Source organism: Hemicordylus capensis, chromosome 6, assembly GCF_027244095.1.
Source record: "Hemicordylus capensis ecotype Gifberg chromosome 6, rHemCap1.1.pri, whole genome shotgun sequence".
NCBI lineage: Eukaryota > Metazoa > Chordata > Lepidosauria > Squamata > Cordylidae > Hemicordylus > Hemicordylus capensis.
This window is the reverse complement of record NC_069662.1, coordinates 39,870,050-39,898,036: the sequence shown is the minus strand read 5'-3', so window position 1 is coordinate 39,898,036 and position 27,987 is coordinate 39,870,050. Positions and strand designations below refer to the sequence as shown.

The 27,987-nt window shown below is 45.5% G+C and overlaps 1 protein-coding gene across 1 annotated transcript; it reads right to left on the bottom strand.

Moving 5' to 3' along the window:
* Positions 1-31: 31 nt before the first annotated feature.
* Positions 32-20,552, bottom strand: PHB1 (prohibitin 1). Its single transcript, XM_053264101.1, has 7 exons — positions 20,417-20,552; positions 17,241-17,375; positions 15,058-15,219; positions 13,664-13,806; positions 10,450-10,566; positions 4,262-4,357; positions 32-1,082 (listed from the first exon to the last, which is right to left on the bottom strand). Exons 2-7 carry the CDS (start codon positions 17,326-17,328, stop codon positions 870-872), a joined length of 819 nt encoding a protein of 272 aa, XP_053120076.1. The 5' UTR covers positions 17,329-17,375; positions 20,417-20,552; the 3' UTR covers positions 32-869.
* Positions 20,553-27,987: the final 7,435 nt, after the last annotated feature.

Here is a 27,987-nt window from a genome sequence, read left to right as displayed (position 1 = left end):
ATCTTATTAATTACAAATCACAGTTAAGAGGGACGTTTTATTCATTTATTGAAAGCTGGTTAATACAATCTCATCTTTTGCAGCTTCACTGCTAAGTGAACTTCCTTCAAAGAAATTAAGAGACCTGATAATACATTAATGAATGTGTGCTAGCATCAGGCTATCAGTGTAATAAACCTGCCGTACCCCTCTTAAACCTGGAATTTCAGGCATATGAGCCAATGTCTGCAATTTGCTAGATCAGTCCTTTTTCTCCACAAGGATAGATAACAGCCATGTGGATGCAGCATTAAAGAGAGGTGGGGGGATAGTTGTCCCAAAGAAAAAAGAGAGCAAGAGAGACGGGTCAAGGCCCAAAAGAGCGGTAATAACACATGTGGGAACATTCTACTCTCAGCTCTGCACAGAGCTGAAACGCTCTCAGGTTTCATAATGTGCCCATTACAGTTCAAAGTGTGCCTCAGAGCAGAGCTAGGCATTAGGTGAAGAAAGCTTCCTCAGCAGAGACACCTGTATGATGTTGGATTTGGCAGGGAAAGATAGAGAAAAAGCTCCCTAAATGCATCCTTTTCTCAGGGGGATGAACTGGGCTCCTCCTTAAGTCAGTTAATACAAAGCACACCCTCTCGTTGCCTAACCACCCCCCAGTTTATCTCCTTGGCTCTCAAAACTGATCTGCTAAAAGATGTTCTAGGAGGGGAGAGGCCAACTGATTGCCTCTATTAGATTAAGAGATATTAAATCCATTTTCATTCCCTGTGTTTTTCAACTTGAAAAATTGGGAAACCTCAGTGATTACTTTGGACTAATCTGTTATTTTCAAGGGAACAGTAGAAAAAAAGGAGTGGGAATGGGGACCAAGACGACACTCATTGGGGTAGCTGGAGCAACATGGACGGTCCTGATGGCAGGTAGGTGATGTTGCGGGATCGTGAGAGCTGGTAAGCGATGTCTTCAGCGGCTTCGAGTTTACGCAACTCAATGAGGCCGTCGCCTGCTGAAGTCAGTGAACTGGCAATGAGCTCAGCAGCCTTTGAGTCCCCCTCAGCTGAGATGATAGCGGCTTTCTTCTGTTGCTCTGCCTGTGGGAGTGGGGAAACAAACAAACAATGAGTGTAGGCAGGGAGTAGGGTTGGCCAATGGGTTCTCCTCATCTCTGGTTAGAATGCTGGACTAGGCCTCGGAGTTCAAATCCTCAAATCAGCCATGAAACTCCCTGGGCCAGTCACTTCTCTCTCAGCCTACCACCTGACAGGGTTGTTGTGAGGATAAACATAGCCATGTGCACAGCTCTGGGATCCTTGGACAATGAGCGGGATATAAACTTTTTTTAAAAAATGGCATGGCTGCCGGCATATGGTGCGAACCATATGAAACAGCACATCCTTCAGAATGTTAAGGGAAACTTCCAACTTTGCCCTGCAAGACAGCAAGTTTCGAGTCCTCATGGGAAAGCTTTTAAAGGAGGGCAATTTCGGCGGGGGATGGGCTGCATCCAGACGAACATTCCACTTGGGGAAGGCAAGATTTTCACTCACCCCCCTTGTCTCCTGAAAATATGTCCCTGAACCCCCCAACCCTTAGAGGCATATTTTTGGGGCGCAGCAAATGGAAGGGGGAAATTGGCGGAAGTTGCTCCACAACATGCCAAAGGGAAACATACTTCCCCATGCAGAATTTTAGTCAGGATGCTGTCCAATGTCCAATAGTACCAACTGCATTGCTATGTCCTAGGCAGAACACACATAGAGCCAATCCTTATCCCCTTCAGAAGGCTTACAGTCAACTTGCATGCAGCTGAAAGGCGAGAAGAGAGACTGACACCTGGGCAAGGTGGTACAAGAAAAGCGAGGCTAGGGTAGCTCAGGAAGAGCTTTAATAGAAAGGTTTTTGAGGAGTGTCACAGAAGAGGAGAGAGAAACTGCAGTTCCCATTTCTGGAAGTAGGAAGAAAAGCACAGTGTGAGGAAAGCGCGATAGATGGCTGGTTTCGTGCGGAGTACTTCATTAACCCTGCAGCATGGGAAAGCTGGTCTACAAAGACAGGGGCTTATGTCATGGGTCTCAAAGGTCCCCTTTATCTCTGTGTCCCACTTCTGTGTATTCTGATGTGCACTTCCAATTCATCTGAACAGTCCCTTTGGCCCAATTCACACATACACTAATGGTGTGGTTGCTTTTCCATGCAGTGAGCCATTTATTCAATCTCAGCAGTGGCCATGCTGCTGCCAGAAGTACAACTGAGCTTGCTCTTCTTTTTCAAGTCACTTCCCCCAAGATGCACATCCTTACCAAAGTCTCCTTCAATGGCTTGAACCAACCTTATTCGCCCCTCTCTCTACCACACAGCTCCCTCCTATCCCATCTCATCTTTCTAAGCTCTTGCATCCTTTCATGCTTCTCATTTTTAAGCTCCCCACCTCTGTTCATTGACCACTCCTCCCCATCTCAAATTCTCCCCTTTTAGCTGCCTCTGTTCTAAAACAGCTTGCTTGCAGTCAGTCCATTTAGAATCATTCTTGCCTCCATGCTATTTAAGCAGCCTTCTGTTCTGTATTTATCAAACCACAGTGTCTCTCTCTTCGTCTAGGACCTTCTCAAAAGCCTTTTCTTTGTTAAAACCTGTCTCTCTTAGATGAACCTTTCCTGCATTTCCCTATCACTTGTCAATCCCTGCTCTCTCCTGCAGATGAAAAAAGCCCTTTGGACAGAGGTGGTGTAACACATACTCTGCATAGCACAAGAGCATGAAATGAGTACTATAGAAACTACAAGAGAACCTCATTTTCCGTGGTTCTGTGTATCCACGCAGGGGTGTGTGTATGTCTAATAGACAACCATTTCCAGTATCAGCCGATACGACAAGGTTAAAATCCACGTATTCACGGTTCTTAGAGGGCTGGAAGTGACCTCAGAGGCCACTTTCGCCCACCATTTTGTCTAGAGGAGCAATTTTGTGGCTTGCTTCTTTTAAATATATATATCAGACATCCCCCCGCAATTTTTTGCTGGTTTTGGAGGCATTTCTAGGCACATGGGGGACCTGCAAAGCATGCCACAGTAAGTTTTTTTTGCTGTTATGGGACTTTTTTTTTGCCTTTTCCCCTCCACCCTGGAACATAAATCCCCTTTCACCATAGCTGTAATGCCTCGTTACTTGTGGTTCTGTTACTCACGGTAGTAGTCGGGGAATGGAACCCCTGTAAGTAACAAGGTTCTCCTGTATTAATGTATACATAACTGAAATAATAATGTTTAAAGTTATAAGCTCTTTGCGGAGGAACCTGTCCACTTATGCTCTGTAGGGCATCATGCACACTGATGGCACAACAAAAATGCAACAGTAATAGCAAGAGGGAAATGCAAAGGTTTGGTATGTTGGAGGTGTGCAGTGAGGCTGATGTAGGATTTAAAGGATCACAGAGAAGAGCAGTCAGGTGGGTAGTGTTCCCTGTCACTGGGATCCCCAGATGTTGTTGACTACAACTCCTATAATCCCCAGCCAAAGGCCACTGCAGCTGGGGATGCTGGGAATTGTTAACCACATCTGGGAATCTCAGTTATAGGGAACACTCCAGGTGGGCTCTGAATGATCAGTAGGACTTCATTCCATACAGCTACTTGCTGGAGGATCTCAGCTCCTGTCCCTCTATCCATCTCTATATGCCAATGTCCTATTACACCTCTCTCCACAAATGCATGGAAGGAAGATGCCAGCTTCAAGTTAAAGAGACTCCTATGTTTTTTGTGACAAACCCCCACCCCCAAAATTTGTTAGAACATTCTTAGCCTCTTTTGCCACTTTGGCTCTGGTTATAGCATTTAGCAGGGATGTGAGAGTCCAGGTTCAAATACTCATGAAAGCTAGGCAGCCTCATCTTTTGCAACCTAGCCTATGTTTACACAATTTTTCTTTTTATTAAAACAAATGGATGTTGTTTTAATAAAATGGATTCCAAAGGCCACTGGTACACTGGATAAAAGAAAGCACTAGAAGGGATGGAGTCTAAACTAGAATGCCCTAGAGCAGGGATTCTCAACGTTGGGTGCCCAGATGTTATTGGACTTCAACTCCCATCATCCCCAGCCCCAGTGGCCTTTAGTTGGGGATTATGGGAGCTGAAGTCCAATAACATCTGGGGACCCAACGTTGAGAATCCCTGCCCTAGAGCATTGGATAAGCAGGTGAGAAACCCTCCACGGCTGCTGTGGCAAGGAACAAGATCATATTTAGGTCTAACTGGCAAGTTCCACATTCTCACCTTTTCCACGATGAACCTGGCCCTCTCGGCTTCTTGTTGGGCTACTTGCTTAAGTTCTACGGCTTCTGTGAATTCCTTCCCAAAGGTCAAATGCGTCTGAGAGAGAGAGGAAAAGAGAGTTGTCTGAGAACTATGATAAAACAAGTTATCAACGTCAAAGGTGAAGAGAGACAGGTAGGGATGTGCATGGAACCAGTGGGGCTGGGGTGGCTCGAAGGTGTGTGTGGGGGCATACCTTTAAGGACGGGGAAGAGTGCCCTTATCCCCCCCCCCCGCCCACATTTCCCCTGCTGGCGCTCCATTTTAAAAGTGTCCATCAGAGTGACAAATGTACCTCCTTGCCACTCCGTGTCCTCTTCAGCTGGAAGTAACAGAAAGTACCCGGGGCTTATGCATGTTGGGCAGCTGTGTGCGCGAGTGAGTGTGACGTATGCACACTGGGTACTTCCTGTTACTTCCGGCCGAAGAGGATATGGGGCGGCAGGGAGGTATGCTGCTGCCCCGGACACTTTTAAAATGGACTGTTGGTGGGGGAAATGTGGCGGGAGGGGTAAAGGCACCCTCCCTCACCCTTAAAGGTATGCCCACCTCACCTTCGAACTGGCTGAACAGCTGGTCATTCAAACCGGTTTAGAGGCCATTAAAAGGGCCTCCAAACAGGTTTGTGCACATGCCTAGACAAAGGCAGTTCCAACAGCAGTCATAACCTAAGGACTACAGCTGGTGTGCAGGCTTTATGTACACATCACTGGCACTGAATCACGGACAGTTGTGGCTATTGAATGCACTTCACTTTCCCCAAGATGCCATTAGCATTATTTCAATAAATGAACATGTCCATTCATTCATTTATTCTCTCTCCCGTGCTCACACACACAGAGCATAAAGAAGAAGATGGCTTAGGGCTCAGGTTTCAAGTACTGTACAAATCTGCAAAACCCTCTTCAAAAGTTTTGATAGTGTTATTGAGGCTGTTGGCTTCTCTTAAAATCCCTCAGATTTTTTTCAAATAAGAAATGTCTGCATTTATTTGCTTTAGGCAAAATTGAGCCCACAAAGAAATTTCACTAGTTATTAAAATTTCTTGCATCCCTCTGTCGTGGATATCGAGAATAAAATCACTCCTTCTTTCCTTGAGTCATTTCACTCAAGTTTGGCTTAGGAAATGACGACCTTATCTGTAAGCTTTTCAACTGAAACCCCATGTTTTCCAAACCAGATAGTTATCCAGTTTAGTTATCTAGTGCTCTGTGCTCTATAAACATACAGATTAGTGAAAGAATTTATATATAAACATGAAAGGGGTTAATTATATATCCAAGTTAGACATCCTCCATTGTTCTATTGTTACTCCGCATGACAACTAGTTTTCTATTGAGAGGATTGGAATACTGATGTAGTTCTCTTAATTAAGATTTTCAGTTTGTTCATGAGAAATTTTATAATAAAAGAGGTGTTAAATTCAGCTAGATATCAAGTTGCTTTTGGCACCTCCTGACTTTTCTTTTGCAATTTGTATTACCGCTCCTTGAAATTACCTTTCCTGTAAAACTCTTTATAATTGATTATATTTTGATGTTTTATGCTCCAGATTTGTTCTCTGGACAGTTTATCTAGGGCTATATGACACTTATCACTGGAAAAAAACATTAAGCATCAGCAGTGATTTTAATATTCAGTGGACCTGGTTTTAATTATCTATCTTCTATATATCTCTCTAAGGTGTACCTGTCGCTAATCCCATGTGTGGCAGCTCTCTTGAAAGTTTGCAAACAGCTGCCAATTAGTGATGCCAATTAGTGACGGTGATGGGCAGAAATTGCTGGCCAGGAGAACAGCCAAGTAGCCGGGGAGGAGACGTGGCAGCCAGGCCACCAAGGAAGAATGTACTGGGGCTGGGGAGAGAGAGGTAGAACTAGCTGTGCAGATGCTCTGAGCCAGGAGAGAGAGAGAGAGAGAGAGAGAGAGAGAGAATGTATGTATGTATGTATGCCCAATAGGTGCCAACAATGCTGCAGCCACGACCAAGAGGGGTGAGGAGGGTGGAAGCAACGGGATGGAGGAGGATAAGCAGGAGTGCGGCTCAGGTGAGGGTGGAGAGATTTCTGAGGTGAGGGGGGCTGTGGCAGGGGAGGGGAGCAATCAAGTACTAGAGCGCAGATGTTCTGCGCGGGTTAAGCTAGTAGATAGATATTTATAGCCTACTTCCCAGTAGGCTTATGAGATCACCCAGTATTCTGTGTGTCCCCACCATCAACTTCGCAACACCTGGACCAATATGAACCAAATCGTGTACAATTGTAGGGACACATAGGGACACCTCAACAGCACAGTTTGTGATGATGTCATCCGCCCTGATTCAAGATGGAGGACATGTGAACATCTGAGGCGCAAGCAGGCTAACTTGTAAAACGCCTCACCAATTTGAACCAAATTTGCTACAGCTGTAGGGGCACATGGGGAAACCTCAACGGTGTCATTTGTGATGATGTCATTCACTCCAATCCAAGACGGTGGGCACATGAACATTTGAGGCGCAAGTGGGCTAACTTGTGGACTGTCCAACTGATTTGAACCAAATTAGGTACATTTGTAGTGAGTGACACCTCATTGGTATAGTTTGTGATGATGTCATCCACCCTGATTCAAAATGGTGGATGCATAAACATTTGAGGCTCAAGTGAGCTAACTTGTGAACTACCTAACTGATTTGAACCAAATTTGCTACAGCTGTAGGGACACACTGGGATGCCAAAATGGCGCAGTTTGTGATGATGTCATCCACCCCGATCCAAGATGGCAGATGCGTGAACATTTGAGGCACAAGCGATCTAACTTGTGGACCTTGATTTGTACCAAATTTAGTCCAGTTGTAGAGAAAGTGAAAGGTAAGTAGGCAGATTAGTTCTTACTAGAACTTGTTATAATATTTGAATTAACATGTTAAGTCTACTTTGATTATAGAGGAGAACCCTGTTAATTGTGGGTCCAGCACCTGCAGTTTGGTAATGGACACCCAAACTCATTATACATGGGGAGGGGGAACAGCAAAACATGGGTTAAACCTGTATAACTGTGGGTTGCGGGTGACCAGAAATGACCTCGGAGGTCATTTCCGGCCGCCATTTTGACTTGGAGATTTCTTTTTTTAAATGGGGCCAAAAAAAGATTTTTGACCAATTTTCAACTCTTGGGGGGCATCTTCTGACTCCTTGTGAGCAGTGGAGCATGGTAGGGCAGTTTATTTGGCCTGTTTGGGGGGTGATATGGAGTGGTACGTGAACCTAACCACCTAATTTGCATTCACTTTAATGCCCCATTATTCACAGATTTAATATCCCTCCCCCACCCCCGACGCGGAAGAATGGAACCCCTGTGAATAACAGGCTTCTCCTGTATTCTCCTGTAAAAATAAACATTAAATTGATTTTTATTTTTTTTTGGACAGTCACTTTAAGATGGGGGGGGAGGGGAACATGCCACTGTAAATCAAGGTAAAGGTAAAGTGTGCCATCGAGTCAGTGTCGACTCCTGATGACCACAGAACCCTGTGGTTTTCAGGTAAACAGGAGGGGTTTACGATTGCCTCCTCCCACACAGTATGAGATGATGCCTTTCAGCATCTTCCTACATTGCTGCTGCCCGATATAGGTGTTTCCCATAGTCTGGGAACCATAGCAGCGGGGATTCGAACCAGCAACCTCTGGCTTGCTAGTCAAGTCATTTCCCCACTGAGCCATTATGTGGCTTGCCACTGTAAACAATTGCTCCAAATTTGTTCACCCTTTAATCTGACCCTTGATGCTGCCTCAATTTTAACTGTAAAAAGCCAGGGCCGACGCTCCATGCAACTCTGTGTGTGTTGCATGTGGGTGTGCGTTGCAAAATATGGGTGCTGCTGCATCTTCCTAATGCAAGGTGCAAAAGGACAAATTGAGCAAGGGGACTTGTGTTATCACACAGCCAATGAAAATAACATCTGTGCAATTGCACAAGTCCATTGCACAATTGGTATTTCCAGACATCTGTGTTTTCGCAAAGGGAAACACAGGAAGATGTAGCACTGCTACATTAGAAGATGTAGCAGTACACATGCTGCACTATTTAATTAATTAATTTATTTGTTAAAATTTGTATACCACCTTTCATTAAAACAATCCTAAGGTGGTTCACACAGAAAAATTAACACAAGACTATAAAAATTACACAGTTAAAATATTAATCTAGAATATAAAAACATAGATCTGACTAAAAAGATTTAAAATACAAGCACAATATAACCACACAAAATACAGAGTAGCAGCAGTAGAGACAATCATATAAAAGCCTGGGTAAAATTTCACACATTTTCTAAAAACTGTGATGGAGAAAGAGGAGCGAAAAGCATTCCAGAGTCTGGGGGCAGCAACAGAGAAGGCCCTGTTCTGCATGCATGACAGTTGAGCCTGCCACATTGTTGTCACCCAGACAAGAGCCCCTTCAGATGACCTCGTCAAGCGAGCAGCAACCCTTGGGAGCAGATGGCCCCTCAGGTAGTCAGGGTCCAAACAGTTAAGGGCTTTAAAAGTAGAAACCAGAACCTTGAATTGGACCTGGAAACAAACTGGCAGCCAGTGTCAATGATTCCAGAGTTTTGTCAGAGGTTCTCACAGATATGGATGAAACCTTGATTTCCTCAACATAACCAGCAGGGGGAGCTCCTGAACACACCCATACTTCTCAATCTTACTTTGATCATCCTTTGCCAGAGTAGATTACATTGGTATAACTAGGACCGTGCAAATATTCCGTTCCGAATATTCAAAGATGGATATTCAACACAGCCCCCTGGCACCATGCAGAGGTGACGGTTCCCACCGCTTACCTGTGCACAGTGCTGTGCTTTTCCTGGTGCTGGTGGAGCACCTGAATGAGAAACTGAGCCCTGCCTGGCCCAACCACATCTGGGAAGGCACATGGGGAATGCTGGACGGTGGAACTCTAAGGAGAAAGCTCAAGAAAGGGCTCCACTTGTGCCCTAGGTCTAAGAAGCCCCAAAAGTCCTACCTCACAACAGGCTGAATAAAACAGGAGCTTTTGTGGGCAATGGCCTCTTCCATATCAGATGAATCTTTAAAGCCCTAAACAGCTTGAACCTTGCCTTTCTTAAAAGACATACCTCTTACCTTGTGCCCACCCCTTTGATCCTCCAACACCACCCTCTTAATTATTCCATGCAGTTGATGTGCAAAGAGGCACTCTTAGTGGCTGACCTAGAGTTATGAATACCCTTTCCCCAGGAGACTCACCCAAGCCAGAGCCTCTTTCAGATGCACAATATGTTACTATTTGGGTTGGCCTGCAATGAGCAGGATTAGGTTTCTCAACTGGGAATGAGGTTTCTAGCATACATTTTCTTCAAGCTGATTTTTATCTGGATCCATCCTGCTCTGTTATAATCTGTAACCAACCCCCCATGCCCTGGAGGGTAGACTCAAATGTCTAAATGAATGAATAAATGTCCAAATAAGATGTATAAATAAATGCATGAAGTGGATCAAGATGTCAGTGCAGTACATGTATATAAAGGCATGTGTGTGCATGCGTACAGACACATTTCATTCACAAATACCATTCATAAAATGGTATCAAGAGGAGGAAAACTGTAAAAGTTTATGACTGCACTTCGAGTGCAGGGAGTCTTCTGCGCACGCGCGCGCAGAAGGCTCCCTGCACTTCGCAGAAGGCAGGGAAGGGGGCGGACGGACGGAAGGACATCTCCCCGCCACCCGCCCGAGCGCTATAGGACTCAGTCCAGGGCGAGATTTAAAGAGCTAAAATGGCTTGAGGGGGCTTCGGGGGCGGCAGGGAAGTATCCTGCCGCCCGGTTTTTGAAACAAGCAGGAGCCATGGGAGCCATAGGAGCGGGCGGCGAGCGATTCTGCAGCCGCATTTTTTAAGGTAATTACGGCGCCAAAGCTGCAAAGCACGGGAGGGGTGAGTAAAGCCACCCCCGCCCTGAATGGAACCTCCCACCCCAGTGCCGGACCGCAGCTCCGCGGTCCGGTGCATACCCCTAAAAGGTGGTATATAAATTTAACAATAAAAAAATTCAACAACCACCCAGAGACAAAAGTTTGGGTGGTATATAAATGTGATGAATGAATGAATGAATAAATAAATAAATAAATAAAAGAAATGCTCCTTACCAAAGAAACATCATCTAGGATAAGACCAAATGTTGCTGCTCTTTCTGTGAGGTCTTCACTCACTTGCCTAGAAACCAGCTCTCTCTGTGTAATCAGCTCTCCAGCATCAAAACGAGCCTGAAACAATAAGATGCACACTAAATTAAATGACACACACACAAAAATCATTTTAAAAATGACAACACTACAAAAATTGAATTAGGTTTGGAAGCTGCCTTGGATTTAAAAAAAAGAGGTGAGAGAAACTTTTAAAACATTTTTAACAGAATGCCATCTTCATCATGAGCCCTACCACTGATTAAGATGGTCTGAGGAGGTCCAGCTACAGTTGCCACCAGCTCAGCTGGTGGCTACTCAGGACGGGTCTTCTCTATAGCCACCCTGAAGCTCTGGAATGAGAGGTTCCCCAGGGCTATTGAAATAAGAGGTTCCCCATCTCTGATAGATTTCAAAAAGACTCTAAAAAACACACCTTTTCAATTCCTCACCTGAGGAATTGTAAACAATTTTTAAATGTTTTAATTGTTTTTATGGGTTTTTTGTGTAAAATGCCTGGAGACTTGAGTTTGCGGTGGTATATAAATGTACCATATCAAATCAAAATCCAAAAAACAAACACAACAGGTCTGTAATGAGAGCAGCAAGCCCAAACACTCTAAGGTGCCTGGAAGGGAAGATTCTGAAGCAGGAGAAAAGGATCATCTAGACTTACACTCTTGAAGTGAGCAACCAGAATGCTGCATTTACTTCTGGTAAAGGAACTGAAGGATGAGAAGTCAACACTGTATAACTTTTAGAGTGGATTTACAATTGTCTTAGGCTGAGAAAACAGGATATAAACTAGAGTAAAGCAATGCCATTGTCTTACAAATAAGTATTTTTCCTACACTGGAAACTAATATTTTATATCACACTAGTCAAATGAAGTAGAAAGGAAAAAATATAGAGAGATTTCTCCCCTATCTACATACATAGACAAATATCACACGGGTAAGGTGAAACTTGAAGTTCCCTTGCTTTTCCCACCATAGTTCTATACAGATGAGGGCTGAAAAGATGGCAGATGGGGTGGAAGTCCCTACTGTTGCCTGGGGACTACAGACCAGAAGGGAAGCACACTCTGGCCTCTGCCACAGGTCTAAGGGCTGCTGGGTTACAGGTAAGTTTTTGTGTTGTAAATTATTACTATCATTGTAAGCTGCCTTGAGAATCTTTTGGTCAGAAGGGGGGGTATACCTCTTCTAAATAAATAACGGACAAGTGAAAAGAATGCCGCAGAAAGCACTCCACTGCTCTTGGAGCCTGAAGCAGAGAATTGGACATTATGGTAGATAGAACAGAGCTGAAAATGATGGCAAAGGCTCCCAGGGTTCCATGATAGCTAGGGCAACATGCACGTGTGCGGCCTTTGGAAAGCAGTCCTCCTCCTCCTCCTCATCAAAACTTTGTTAGCCGCCCCATAACAAATTGTTCTCTGGGTGGCTCACAACACAGGATTAAAACATACAATAAAAACCACATAACACATTATATCATAACAGACAAAAAGGGAGAAAAGAAAATACAATACACAATATAAGCAGTTTACAAACTCATTTTAAAATTAGTTAAAAAATCAAATCGGATCAGATCTGAAAATCAGAATTTAAAAAGCCTAAGTGAACAAAAAGATCTTTACCTGGCATCTAAAAGAACAAAGTGATAGAGGCAGGTGAACCTACGGGGGAGGCTATTCCATAAATGGGGTGCAACCACCAAAAGGGCCTTCTCCCTAGTAGCCACCCACCTCACCTCATTTGACAGGGGCACTTGGAAGAGGGTCTCTGAAGAAAGGTCCAGGTTGGGACATATGGAGCAAGGCACTCTCTCAGGTAACCCAACCCCAAGCCATTTAGGGCTTTAAAGGTTAAAACCAGCACTTTGAATTGGGCCCGGAAAAGGAATGCCCCAAATGTCCAGTCCCAATTAATAATCTTTCAGCCCTATTTTGTACCAGCTAGAGTTTCCGGACAGTTTTCAAAGGCAGCCCCACGTATAAAGCACTGCAGTACTCTAAGCAAAAGGTTACCAGAGCATGAGTAACTATGGCCAAGTTATCTCTGTCCAGGTAAAGTCGCAGTTGGCATGTCAGCCAAAATTAACTTAACCCCTGCAAACTAGGCAGAGAGGCACCCTTTTTAACAGGGCAATTCTCTTTATTTAGCAGGGGGAGAGTAACTGGCCCTATCCACCCCCAGCACAGTACTTCCAGTGACTGTTGCTGGTGTCTATCTTATATTTCTTTTTAGACTGTGAGCCCTTTGGGGACAGGGATCCATCTTATTTATTTATTTGTTATTTCGCTATGAAAACCATTTTGGAAACTTTTGTTGAAGAGCGATATATAAATATATTTTGTTGCTGCTGATAAAAGGTGCTCCGAACCACAGAGGCCACTTGAGCCTCTAGTGACAGTACTAGATCAATGAGCACCCACAAGCTGTGAACCTGGTCCTTCAGAGGGAGTACAACCCCATCTAGAACAGGCTGAACATCATTCACCCGGGCAGAGGAACCACCGACCAACAGTACTACTGTCTTGTCTGGATGGAGTCTCAGCTTATCCACTCTAGAGTCCATTACTTTATCCTATTGGGCCCAAGATAATATAGATGCTGCCAGATGGCTGCAAATGCAGAAAGAATGATAACACTACATTAAAAAAAGAGCATGAAAAAGAACAAGAAGCGGAGGAGGAAAGACCAGTAACCCAAGAGCACTAAGAAAGGCACAGAATGGGACAAGAATTATGAGGCCCAAAGGGAGAGAGTCGGGGAAGAGCTCACATTTTGGCCAGTCCACTTTCAAGTCAGAGCAAGTCCCCACCCAGTACCCCAATTCACCAGTCAGCTCCCAACTGCCAAGCCAGGATGTGTCCCCAAGTTCAGGAAACTACTTGATAGGAGCTCCAGTGCAAAAGGAGGGCGTCAGAAAAACTTTTAGAGGTGTAGAATAGAAAAGGGGACTGGTGCCATTGGTACCCTGCGCCTGCGGACCAAGGTAACTGCAAAGGTCAGTGCTGTTCTTCCTTTTCGGTAGCCATTAAAGGCCTGGACCAAGCCAGATGCCCATGACAAAGTCAGCAATGCACGAACCCCACAGGATACCTAGCTTTCCACTTCTCTCCCCTGCTCCCCGTAGTATATCACACCAGTAGCCATTGCCTGGGTCTTACCACCACAGATTTCAAGATCTCAGTTGTGATGGAAGGCAACACTCGCTCATCATAGTCCTCGCCGATGGTGGTGAAAATCCGGGGAAGCTGTGCAGCCACCGGCCTGAACAAGATTCTCAGTGTGATATTCACATTCTGTAGATCTAGCAAGGAAACAGGGCGAAAGGGTTAGAACAGGAACACACCTCAGTGAGTCAGGGAGCATGCTGTTCCCAGGGCCAATGAGCAAAAATGAAGGAGGGCAATTTGGACAATGTGTCCAAATGCATTCATTCAATGCTTCCCGGGGCATGTGAATGGGCAGTTCCCAGGGCTAGCCTCTCCTCCAGGGCCCAGTCCAAGTCTCTCACCCCACCCTCAGTCCATGCCAAATTAAGTATGGATGTACATGATAAGGGGGGGAAAGGAGAAGGACTGCCTATGTGATGTTTTCTGCAGGAAATAATCCTATCTAGCCAAGTTTTGATTTTACAACTCTGCTCCTGGGCAGCCTTTATCCAAGCAGAAGGAGTCAAGGAAGCAAAACAGAAAGCCTGCTAAAACTGGGGAATAATTCCCTATGCCAGTGGCTTTAAATTTTTTTTTTGTCTTGAGGGAACTTTTTCTAGATTTATGTATCTGCTAAGGAATTCCTGCATGGAATCCCATTATTCTATACAGCCGGATACGAACTTCTAGTCCGTATTTTTAAAAACCACTGACTGACAGCATATCTTCCCTAGTTTTCCCTCTGCTAACAATTCTCTTAGTCAAGCAATACATTTTTAGCCTGCTTTTCTGCAAGGCCATATTCAAAGTGCCGACAAAAAAAAGATACCATTCAATACAGAACTATGGTGGTGAGGCAGCTGCTGAGAGAGGGGTGAGTCACATGGCGTTAAAAAGCCTCTGGTATTCCTGCTGCTGCTGCCCCTGTGGCAAACTCAAGTGGGAAAAGTCCTGTTCTAAGAAACCTGCTGCTAGGCCGCACCAGATGCAACTGTCACTGGGAGGTGGGGTTTCTCCTCACACAGGCCAAGATGGAATGCAGCTCCTGCCTCAGTCTTAGTCTCCTCCTCCCACGACAGGCAGGAAGACACTTATTCCATTGGCAAGTATTTGTACCTCTTTAGTAGGGTACTTGCACCTCCATGAAGGCTCTGGAGGCTCACAAAGAAGTCACTCACATTCAGCTCACTGATTGTGAAGTCCAAAGGAGCACTGGCACCCATTGCTAAAAACCGTGGAGGTGAGGGAAAGCGTGTTAGCAGCTGCTGCTATGTTCTTCGTGTCATCTTCTGTCACAGAAACTATGAGTTGGCTTGTCTGTCTTTTAATGTTTCATTACCCACCTCAGACTTTTGACAGTCAGTATAGAAAGGACAATCTGTATACTTGGAGCACCCACTGCTCACCTTTGCTGCCAGTGACGACGGGAAGATTGCGGGGGCGGGAGCGGCAGTCGAAGATGATTGGCTTCTGCACCCAGGGGATGAGAAAGTGGGTTCCTTCTCCTACCACTATGTCCTGAACACCTCGGAATCGGTCAAAGATGACAGCCCTGTGGCCTGCATCCACTACAGAAAGAGGACACACAAAACAGCGATGTCACACTCAAAAACAGCATTGAACCATTTTGGCCACCATCAGTACATCTAGAAGTCTGACAAGCTGGGGTTGACACACATGTAGAGGCAGACATGTCTAAAACCACATAAGAAAAACTGCCCTATGAGGATTGGAGAGGCAGGAAAAGACAGTGGCCAACATGCTGTGCAGTCTTACACCAGCGTTTCCAATCAGCCTGCGCTGCTTCAGCAGTCTTGTGCAAAAGCACACATACTTAAGACCAGTTCTCACAATCAAAATGTTCTCTGGTAAACATTAAATCCCAGATCCACATGGCACTCCCAATTTCCAATTGTGAGAACCTGGAAGTTTTCACTGATCACCAGCTGGCAGTGCAACAACCTAGAATTTAACAGGATCAACTGACACGAGTTCAGATCTAAAATTCATGTTCCCAGTTAAATGCCGGGTTGGCCCCGTGAAAATGGGGATTTGCAGAAGCTTCCAGGTTCTCACAACCAGAAATTGGGAGTGTGTGAATGTGGTGCAGATCAAGGATTTCAATGTTTACAGGAGGTAGTTTTGGTTGTGGGAACTGGCCTTTAATGTTGTGCACTCACACTTCAGGAATGCAACTTCCATTGTTTCCAATGAATTTGCACTGCACTCCTGAATTGCTAGTATGCAACTTTAAATATATGCACTCTCTCTTGTGCAAGACTACTAGTGCTCCCTTAGATGCCTGCAGCAGTGTGGAGCTATCAGAAACACCAGTGTAAGACTGTGCAACATGTTGGCCACTATCTTTGTGCCATCTACTGGATTATCAGTGACTGAAGATTCCTTACCACAAGAGAAAAATGGGACTTAATGAGACCTCTGTCCATTAAGAAAAGTCAGCAGAGTTAGCATAGCATAGTGGTTAAGAGATTCCTGGTTCAAATCCCTGGCAATTATCTATTCTTTTCAGATTGTTTTCACTCCTTCACTGACTTTGCCTTTTTACCTTTTTATTTCATATTCAAGAACACAATCATATCACATGCAGTGCCAAAAAAGCCTTGTAAAATTATTGAACGAGATGTAGCTAAAAACATTGTACTAACCGCCAAATCAATTGGGATGGGCCCCTTTCCAATCCCCCCTCCTCAGTGGCTACACAGAGCAACTGACCCATGAGAAGGGCCAAGACAGGAAGATTAAGGCTACATCAACATAATTATTAAGTTTATTTTAAAGATATATTCCCTGCCTTTCGATCAAGTGATTTCCAAGCTGGCTTAAAACAAAAATTCAAGACAGTAAAGAACAATACCCAGCATCCTTTGCTCCGCCGGCCAGTGGCGTCTGCAATCCCAGGGTAACTGGCAGAGTGAGAAGAATTCTTCTTGGCAAGGAATGGGCAAGGAAGCTCACTGCAGCTGTATAGGCTTCCTGCTGCCACTAAGACATCTGGGATTGTCTCCTTCCAACCCAATAAACCATATTCAGAAGAACTGTCATACAAATGGGCTGGGTTTGTTTGTTTTTAATGAATATTTTAAAATGTTGCCTTGCCATGTTTGGTGTTTAATCTCTTCAGCTGTGAGCCACATTGTGAACACAGACCCATCTATGCTATAGAAAACTGTGATATACTGCAACGTGAGTATATGGGATCCCACAGGCGTCCATCCTAATGGACATTCCAGTCATTTCGTGGGAAAATCAAGAGAGAGCCAAGCAGACCTCAAGTCCTGCTGAAGTCAAGAATTCCAGAGGAACAAAAAGGGAACACTATTAAGTCAATCAACTCTCCCAAAAATTAACCTTAAAACCCAATGCAAGCATCTTCCCCCTTACCTGTTAAAGAAAACAATTTTTCAAAAGTGTCTAGGCCAAACTATTTTAGATGTCTATTTTAAAGAGTAACAAGCATCAGATATCTTCAAGGACAGATAGTCATAGTCAATCACAGTGGTGTGCACAGAATTCCCACTAAGTGCAGGGGTGTGTGTGTGTGTGTGAAGTGAAGAAAACACCGCCTCACCATTATAAAGAGCAGAGTTGACAACTCCACCAGCAACAGCCAATCCCAGGCCGAGTTTTCCAATGGTCTCAAAGATCCTGGCAGTCATTGGGTCAGTTTAAATTCTGCTTCTGCGTTCCTAAAAAGAAGTCACACCTGACACACATCCAGAAAAGGTACAGCCATGTTAGAATCTTGAGGCAATGAACTGGCTTCCCACAAAAAACCACCAGAGCAAAGAGTTCTTAAAGGCCAGGCTGATGTAGCGGTTAGTGTTGGACTAGGATTGGAGACACCCAAATTCAGATCCCCAGTAATGACGCTCATCAGGTGATTCTGGGTCAGTCACTTCCCTCTCAGCCTAGTCTACCTCATAGGGTTGTTGTGATGATAAATATAACCATGGACACTGCTCTGGGCTTTTTAGAGGAAGAGTGGGATAAAAATATAAATAAATAATTTAGGCGATAAGCTTAGATAGTCCTGCTTATTCCCAAGCAGTTACTTTCTCCCAACTCCCACTGAACTCAGAAGGAAATATCCATTGGATTGGGTTGTTAGTATTGCAGGACCCCAATTCAGAGTGCCATTAATTGATTGATTAAGTGCCGTCAAGTTGGTGTTGACTGTTAGCGGCCACGTAGATAGATTCTCTCCAGGGTGATCTGTCTACAGCTTGGCCTTTAAGGTCTCTCAGTGGTGCATTCATTTGCTGTTGTAATCGAGTCCACCCACCTTGCTCCTGGTCGTCGTCTTCTTCCCTTTCCTTCACCCAGCAATATGGATTTCTCAAGGGAAGTCCATAGATGGTATTATTTATGGATTTCTGCTCTGCCTTTCTACAGGAGTATTCAATGCAGCTATGAAATACATGCTGCGTTGAGAGCTGGTCTTGTGGTAGCAAGGATGAATTGCCCCCTTTGCTAAGCAGGGTCCACCCTGGTTTGCATTTGAATGGGAGATTACATGTGAGCACTGTAAGACATTCCCCTTAGGGGATGGGGCTGCTCTGGGAAGAGCAGAAGTTCCCAAGTTCCCTCTCTGGCATCCCAAAGATAGGGCTGAGAGAGATTCCTGCCTGCTACCTCAGAGAAGCTGCTGCCAGTCTATGTAGACAATACTGAGCTAGATGAACCAATGGTCTGCCTCAGCAGAACTTGGCAGCTTCCTATGATGCCACACTCCTGGAGAAACAGGACCCAGTGCTGAATTTGGAGAGCGATTCCTGAGCTCTCAGGCAGATGCTTCTGTACTGCTGGTTGCAGTTCCTCATTTCCTCCCTGCCCCACAACGTCTCACAGTCGTGTTCTGCCCAACAGGTCCACTAGACGAAACCCCTTTGCTCAGGCAGATTGCAGCAATTAATTTGGAGCCATCAAATCAAGATCCTTGATTTGATGGTTCCAAACCAGACTCTTCAGGATTCCAATTATACAAACCACTAATTCTGCAACATGACAGAAAACCCCAGAAATGCAATAAATGGCATTGGCTGGGCTCAAGACGTTTGCAGAAATTCCTTCTGCCACATCCTAAAAACATCTGGGAGACTTCTGCTCCAAGTGCCTGACTTCAGGGAGATTAAAACCATGGTACTAAAGGGATGGCCTTTCCCTGTTGTAGTGACACAATTGTTAAATTTATTCTCCAAGGAGAACACCACTCTATTGAGATTTAGGCAGCATGTAAAACTCAACTATTCCAGCAGACTTTCATTAACTTTCTTCTAACAAATTCTATTTATCTTGCTATTTTAATGTGTGTTTAATTACAGTGCTTTTAATCTGCTTGTTTTATTCTTATGGTTCATAAACTGTCTTGAACACATATTTGCAGCAACTAAGGTAGCACAGTCTTTATGAATGAGTTAGATCAATTTCCACAGCTGAACTTTTTGATTCATAAGGGTTTCTTTTTTTGCATTTTCTGTTTGGTTGTACAAGGAAAATGGAAAGATGAATGCACAGGAATGCCAACCAGGACTAATGCAGGAGAAAGAAAAAGGTTTATGGTTTTTAAAGGCAAGATATGAAAAGCAGGCAAATTAGATATGAAAAGCAGGCAAAGGCTTGTGTTATATGGAGAAACAGTGGCTACTAGACTAGCTTTGTATTTCCTCATATTTAATAAACACTGCTTTAGCTTTCTGCAACCACACAGAATAGAAACTTCATATTTTAAAGGAATACAGAGAGTGCCAGGACACCAACAAGAATGTAATATCAAGCATCCTCCTCAGTGTGCTCATAATCTCCTAAATCCCAGATTGCGCCCAGGCACAGAACCAAGGGCCAAACACATAAACGTATCCACTTGCCTGGTCAGCTCCCATGATGTTATTAACCTGGCTGTTTTTGTTCCTTCAGAGCAGTGTTTTTAGATATTTTACCTATGGGTTACCTGCTTCATGTTGTCTACTGAGGATCTCCTTCAAGTAACAGAGGACACACTGTGGCACACTCTAGGGCACATGCACAGCTTGTGCAGGGCACTGATCAGACCTACTGGGTCTGGCAGGCAGCCCAGAACACTGAAGATGGTACACTCCCAACTCTCCCCAGCAACTCTAGATTGTAGGGGGAGACTGGCAGTGGTGGGCGTCATTATTGATCTTCTCACTGGGAGCCACCAATATGCACCCATTTAATGTGCAGGCTCCCCACAAACACAGCTTTTCTACACTCCTTTTCTCCTCCTCCCAGGAGCCACCCCATCCTTTTTCTCCCCGCTTCTGAGAACCATTTCCCTATTTCTCACTATTACTCCTTACTGCCAATATTGAACGCATATTTATAGCAATCATGAAACGGGATGCATAATTCCTTCCTCCCCAGAGCCCGCCCACCCATCCACTGCAGGGACCCTTCCCTATTATTTCCCCCTCTCTTTCTACTCCATTGCCACGCCTTTCAGCAACTGGTTAGCACTTCTCTAGGGCCAACGTTGTGGGAGGTGCTACCTAAGCTTGCACTCCTTCCTTCTGCCAGAAACTGGGTGAAGGAAGCCAGGACCTCCCTCTAGCCGCCATTCCTTGCCACTTGCGCCCTCCCAACCCCACCAGAACCCTTCTTTTATTTCTTCCGCACCCCCTTTTGCTAGTTCTTGGTGCTTATCACTAGCGGTGCCTGCAACCCTTCCAGACTCAGCTAAAACCGAGAAAGCGGGGGGGGTGGAATCCCAAAGGCCGCTTGACTTACTTGCTTAGCTCAACTCTCGGGGCAACGCTGACCTCCACATGAATCCCCAGCAAACCACCTGGCCCCTTTGCGCACGCGCACAACCCATAGTGCGTGCACCAACCCGCCATTGGCCTGCGCCGGCCTCTCGCAATGCCTTTCGGGATTCGTAGTTCTAACCGCCGTGGGCCGGGAACGGTGAGCGGAAGCGCAGCGCAAGTCTTGCGGAGCATCGAGGTAACTAGAACTACAAATCCCGAATAGCATCACAAAGCAAGGAAATCCCTTTTCTCTTATTGGGTGGGAGCTGCAGTGCTTCTTCGGAGGAGTACATGTGGCCCACAGTAGAAGAAGAATATGATGTGGGCCTGGTCCAGAGAACTAGAAGCTTCCTGCATCAGCAGTCTTGCCTCATTCTGAGCCAAAGAAACGGGACTCAGTAGCAGCAAGGTTGTTTCAAAAGCCCTGAAAGAAATATTAAAGACGAGCGCACCCCTGAGTAGATGCAGAGTGCTTTTCCTGCATTGATGAGCCCTGTGCATTTCTAGGCTCAGAGAGGAGGCTTTTTAGACAAGCATGATTTCTAGCGCATCACGGCTCCCAAAAGGCGGCGATGAGGGGCGAGCACGCAAGCCCCACCGCCCACCATAAGTGGGTTGCTCACTTTCATTGCTGAACCCCTGTGGTAACTTGAAACACTTTCATATATTCCGAATTCTTTTCCTTATTATAAGCGGCATATAAAGAACTGTTCTCCACTCTTCACATCCTTTTTTGTTGCTGTTTGGTTTGCATGTGCAATTTCAGGAATTTAACATATTGGACTTCTTGTAGGTCAGGGATTTTCCATCGTTCGTCCCTTGGTTGGGTAATTTACACCGGGCACCAGTATCACATTTCCAAACAGAGCTTTATTAAAGTTTTTGCTAGCAATCAAAGCTCATTGGGTTGCAGCCACGCCATCTAGCAGGTTCTACGTCTCTTTTATATTGAGATAAAAGTACAGTCCACAATTGTGCATTTCATACAGGCCAATACATCCCCTTTTAACTCAAAAGGTTCCAGATGGTTTCAAGTATGACTTCTCTCATTCACATAATCAAGCACCTTCAAGGCAAGGAACAGAATGTACCCGATACGAAAAAAGTGCCATCTATCTCAGCTAGCTTGCTGCTTATTCAGACGAAGTCTTTTCGCTGCTTAAGCACAGAAGCTCTGTTTGGAAATGTGATACTGGTGCCTGGTGTAAATTACCCAACCAAGAGACAAAGGAGGGAAAATCCCTGACCTACAACAGACATTAGCTGCCTCCCCACACTAATGCACTTTACACCTTATATGCCCCCAATATGTTTTTTTCTGGTGCTGCTTCTGCCAGATCAGGAACACTCCCTCCACCCCCGACTGAGGGGGCGGGGGGAGCTCTCAGAAGCATGCCTTATGTTTTCCTAAGAACATTTAGCTAGACTATCTATCTATCTATTTGATTGATTGATTTATATACCACCCTTCCAAAAATGGCTCAGGACAGTTTACATCAAAAGAAAAACAATTAAAATCAAATAACAATTAAAATAAAAACTAAATCAATTAAAATCATTAACATTAAAATCATTTAAAACCAACGTTAAAAATTGAAAACCATAAATCTAATTAAAAGCCTGGGTGAATAAATGTGTCTTCAATGCCTTTTTAAAAGTTGCCAGAGATGGGAAGGCTCTTCCGGGGAGCACATTCCAAAGTCCAGGGGCAGCAACGGAGAAGGCCTCTTCCTGAGTAGCTGCCAAACAGCTACCCCTGTCTGTGGACTAAAGACAGGGACACTCAGAAAGAGGAGAGCCCATGCACTGAGCATTTAGATGTGCTTCCTCTTCTCAAAGCGTATCAGTGCGACAAGTTGGGAGCAGTTTCATAACAGTTTAGCTGGCTTTGCTTTGCTCCGAGAATTCAGTGAATTGGACTTTGGTCTATCTCTTCATGATTTCTAGCTTCCCCTCACAGAACTATAGTTAAATTAAAACCAATGCCAATATAAACATTAAAGAAAAAAACCTTCATTCCAGAAGTCCCTGCTTCCTTTAATTCAGCTGATAATTTAAACTGTGAGTAATTTACCAGTCCTTTTGAAGTTAACTTTTAAATATATGCATAACCTGCAGCAAGAGAGCAACACCCTTCAGTAAAAAGTCATTACATTCCAGCAGGAGTCCAAAGTTTGTTTGCTTTTCCCCCTTAAAGAAAATACTGGTGTATTTTTGAGCAACAGCTCTTCTTCAAGGGAGAAAAAATCTTTAAAAAGTAAACAAAATGTGCAGAAAACCCCACCTTAAGTTTTGCATTCTGAGCATTAAAGTGTGCCATTGAGTCTGTGTTGATTCCTGGCAACCACAGAGCCCTGTGGTTGTCTTTTGGTAAAATATAGGAGGGGTTTACCATTGCCTCCTTCCACGCATTATGAGATTATGCCTTTCAGCATCTTCCAATATCGCTGCTGCTAGCTTGGTAGTCAAGCCATTTCCCCACTGCGCCATTAGGTGGCTTATTCTGAGCATTAGGTCTGTTATATTAACAGACCAAATGCTCAGAATGCAACCAGAAAACTTTGAAAACCCACTGGAATGTAAGAACTTTTGCTAGAAGTATGCACAGTCCACTCAAACATTCCCATTACAAGTTGCAAGTGGGACTGCATCATACAAATATGAATATGATGGATCTAGAGATAGATAGATAGCACTTTTCAACAGAAGTTGCCAGAGGGAGTTACATAGATATAGATAGATAGATAGATAGATAGATAGATAGATAGATAGATAGATAAGTAGGCTTCCTGACCCCAAAGGGCTCACAGGTCTAAAAAAAGAAACATAACCCACTGGAGGGATGCTGTGCTGGGGATGGATAGGGCCAGTTGCTCTCCCCTTGATAAATAAAGAGAATCACCACTTTTAAAAGGTGCCTCTTTGCTCAGTGAGCAGGGGTCATGGCTACTTCCGCGCTGCAGTAGATACTGAGCGGATACTGGGCTAGTGCAGGGAGAGCAGGCTTAGTCCGCTGTTGGCCACACAATTGCCAGCTCCGTCAGCCAGCAGGGGTGGCAGGGATTGGGGGCCGCATGGCCCCTGGAAATCCCACGATGCCCCGCGCAGGTGCGTGGGGCATCCGGGAGAGACCCCCGAGGCCAGGAGGCTTGTTGGATCCTCCCAGTGGGGGTCTCCTCGAGAGCCGTCGGTGTCTCACGACCTCAAAAATGCAGTTAATGGAGCGAGCGCTCCGTTAACCTCGATAAAGGGCAGGGGTTGCTAGGCGGGCTAGCCGCCATAGAACCACCAGGCTTGCCTGCGGTCACTGGAAAGCGGGCTCAGCTCCCTTAGCCCGCTTTCCAGTGATCATTGGAATAGCCTCATTGTATATTTTGAGAACACAGTTGACTGACCCCCCCTCCCCCCCACACTTTTCATCCCTTCTGTTCTGTTGTTACCAGACAGCCTGCCTCCCACCCCAGAAATACCATGGCTTCTGACACAAGTGAGGCAGGGCAAAGTATGGAGAAGCACTTGGTGCCAAAAGGGAAGCTGGCCTGTGTCTGGGCCAAACAGCTGGATCATGCAAAGCGGAACCCATGTAGAATGGCCTGGAAAAGGATGCACCCATCCTGCACTCCTAGCGCACTAAATTGAACTAGTTCTGAACAAAGCAAACAGATCTCGAGATAAAAGACCATCCGAAGAATGCAGTCCCAGGGGAACAGGGTGATTTCACCCCAGAATGCAATCAAGGCCAAACTCCTATTCAGCTATGTCATATAGCAGGCCTGCTCAACTTTGGCCTCCCAGCTGTTTTTGGACGACAACTCCCATAATCCCCAGCCACAGTGGCTAATAGCCAGGGATTATGGGAGTTGTAGGCCAACATCTGCAGGAGGGCCGAAGTTGAGCAGCCCTGTCATATAGGAACATAGGGAGCTGTCTCATATCAAATCCATCTAGCTCTTTTCTCTACACCAGAGGTTCCCAACCTGGGTTCCTCCAGATCTTGCTGAACTACAACTCCCATTATCCCCAGTTACAATTTAGTGTGGCTGGGGATGCTGGGAGTTGTAGTTCAGCAAGATCTTGAGGAACCCAGGTTGGGAACCACTGCTCTACACTGACTGGCAGCAGCTCTGCAAGGATTTGGACAGGAGTCTCTCCCAGCCCTACCTGGAGATGCCAGGGATTGAACCTGGGACCTTCTGCATGAAAGCATGTAGATGCTCTTCCACTGAACTATGCCCACATTCCCTAAGGGGGATATCTTACTGTGCTCACATGTAGTCCACATCCAAATGCAAAGCAAAGGGGACAATTCAGGCTTGCTAGTGGTGTGCAGAACCAGTTTGGGGACAGGGATCCATCTTATTTATTTATTATTTTTCTATATAAACTGCTTTGGAAACTTTTGTTGAAAAGTGGTATATAAATATTTTTGTTGTGATTAATTGATTGATTGATATACCGCCCTTCCAAAAATGGCTTAAATGAGCCTTCCAAAAATGGCTCAGAGCGATTTACATCAAAACAAAACCAAAACAATTAAAATCAAAACTAAATCAATTAAACAGTTAAAATCATTTAAACATTAAAATCATTAACATTAAATAATTTAAAACCAACATTAAACATTTAAAAATCAAAGGCTGATTTTTATGCTACTCCTTTTTCTCTTCTCTCCCACTCTTCCCATCCATCATTCGCATTCGGACACTCACCACCAGTCACCTGACTAACCAAGACTCTGCCCCAATGCCTCCCTTTCTCCAGGAGTTGAGCCACTCTTTGGCTCGGCACTCTTTGAGCCACCAAGATTGTACTAAAGTTGCCAAATACCATTTATTCACATTGTGCCTCTGCTTTACCAAATAAACTTTATTTCTTGTTTTCAAAAGCCTCACCCCTGAGTCTGTATGCTCTTCTAGGGTACCCTGCCACGCCTCTTCTCAGACTGCAATCTGTTTGTTATTCATGCTTGTAAGTTTGGTTTTGAGTACATTCCCTCATTTTGGACGAAAAGTGTAGATACACATGTGAGTAGTGTGCACAGGTAGGGGCAAGCATGGCAGCACTGTTGTGGTCTGTTGTATCTGAGCATGTGTGCCCATAAAAAAAGGGAAGAAGGTAAGAAGCTCAAGATAAGGAGATCTTCTTTTAAGTCCCCCAAAACAAGTGTTTTCAGTGCCAGGGCTCAACACTGGAATGTGTGATGTACTAATAAAGAAGAGGATGTCTCTCTAGGTAAAAGGTAAAGTGTCCCATCAAGTCAGTGTCGACTCCTGGCGCCCACAGAGCCCTGTGGTTTTCTTTGGTAGAATACAGGAGGGGTTTACCATTGCCTCCTCCTGTGCAGTGTGAGATGATGCCTTTTAGCATCTGCCTATATCGCTGCTGCCCAATATAGAAGTTTCCCATATTCTGCGGAAAACACCACTGGGGATTTGAACCAACAACCTCTGGCTTGCTAGTCAAGTCATTTCCCCACTGTGCCGTAAGCAGGGACAAAATGACATGGGGCTTCTTTCTGTCCCAGGTAAGGCACAAGTGAAAGTACCCCAAGAAACGAGCCCTTGGCCACACTTCTCTCTGCTTCTGTTCAGCCAGGCCCCCTTTTGGCTCTCTTCCCAGCTGACTGTGGCATCACCATCCGTTAAGTACTAACTAAGCAGAATCCGAGCAATCGGTCATTACTTTTTATCTTCCATTAAATGCGAAGAAAAGGCACAAAATTGCCTTTCCTCCCTCCAAGATGCTGCTGAGTAAGCAACATTTCTAGGAATAGAGGTATATTATTGAGCAAAGACCGATAGACCTAGGAATCTGCTGACAATGCACCTTCGGAGGGCATAATATACACTCACCTGTCTCGCCACTGAGTAAGAGTGATTGATCGAAGGCCATATCCGCAGTGATAGGCTCTCTTTCACTGCAGTGCTTTGTGTTTAATCACGGAGGCTCCTGGGCTCCAGTTTGCCTTCAAGCTATGCCTTCTCTCTTCAAGACCGTGCTCCCAAATCCTGGTTGGTGTATTATTATCTATTATATTAATTCTCCTGGGTGTGCCTTGGAATGTGTGTCCCAGAGCCCAGCTGATTGGCTGGGCGGTGGAGGCGCCTGGTTGGCTGAGGCGCACCCAGGAGGATTGGCCAGCCGGGTGGCCACGGAGGCAAGGCGGCGGTGGGCCCGGCCACGGCCACAGCCACAGCGGTGGGCCTGGCCGCAGCAGCAGTTGCAGTGGGTCCAGCCGCAGAGGCGAGGCATGGTGGTGGGCCCGGCCGTGGATGTGAGGCAGTGGATGTGAGGTGGCGGATGCGAGGCAGGGGCGGGCCCAGCTGCGGATGCGAGGCAGCGGCAGGCCCGGCCGTGGCGGTGGCACTCGGCCTGGCAGCCTGGGCCCGGCACTTGGCCTGGCCGGAGACTGGGGCAGGTGGCGGGGGGAGAGGTAGCCGGCCCCAAAGAGCGCACAGATGCTCTGTGTGAGGGTTGGCTAGTTATTATTATTTACTAAACACTGATATCTCACCAACTCAGGGGCACATATGTTATTCTCCTCCACCCCTGCCTTTATTCTCACAACAACTCTGTAGGAGAGATTAGACTGGGAGAAAATGAGCATGGTCACCCAGCAAGCTTCAGGGCTGAGTGGGGATTTGATCCCTGCTCTAATCCAGCACTGTACTACACCACAGCAGCTTTTGGAACGCCGTTTATTTATTTTTACATTTATATTCTGCTTTTCCTCCATGGAGGCCAGAGTGGTGTACATGGTTATGTTTATCATCACAACAGCCCTGCGAGGTAGGTTAGGCTGAGAGGAAAGTGATTGGCTCAGAGTCGCCCAGTGAGTTTCATGGCTGGGTGAGGATTTGAACTCAGCTCTCCCCGGTCCTAGTCCAACCACTACACAACGCTGGTTCTTATGAAATTGTATTAGGTAAATTTGGAGGATTGGTCCAGCCAGGCTAATGTGTATTCTGACCGCTCACAGCCATCAAAGGTCTCAGGCAGAAGTCTTTCCAAGTTACAATATGAGATCCTTTCCAAAGATTGAACCTGGCAAAGCACAAAGCAAGTTCTTTGCTACCAACCTCTGGCCCTTCCACAAGTTTTGTTTCTTGTTGGAATGGTCCAAGAATGGTCCAACATTTTGCTGCGGGAGGTGAAGGACAATACAACACCTCCCCCCATCTGCAAGAGGGCGCTCAGCATTCTCGGACAACACTGCCAGACAATGGCAGTGATCTGAGCATTCTCAGGCGATGCCACCATGCCAGGCAGTGGCAGCAGGGGTGTTTTTAGCTTGCATGGATTGGGGGAAGAGGGAAAGAAGGGGTGTGCCCCAGTGGGGCAAAGAGCGGGAAATGGACCACTAGTTCCTGGTGGCTCCATGCCATTCCTAGGAACTTAGGAAGCTGCCATATACTGAGTCAGACCATTGGTCTATCTAGCTCAGTATTGTCTACACAGACTGGCAGCGGCTTCTCCAAGGTTGCAGGCAGGAATCTTTCTCAGCCCTATCTTGGATAAGCCAGGGAGGGAACTTGAAACCTTCTGCTCTTC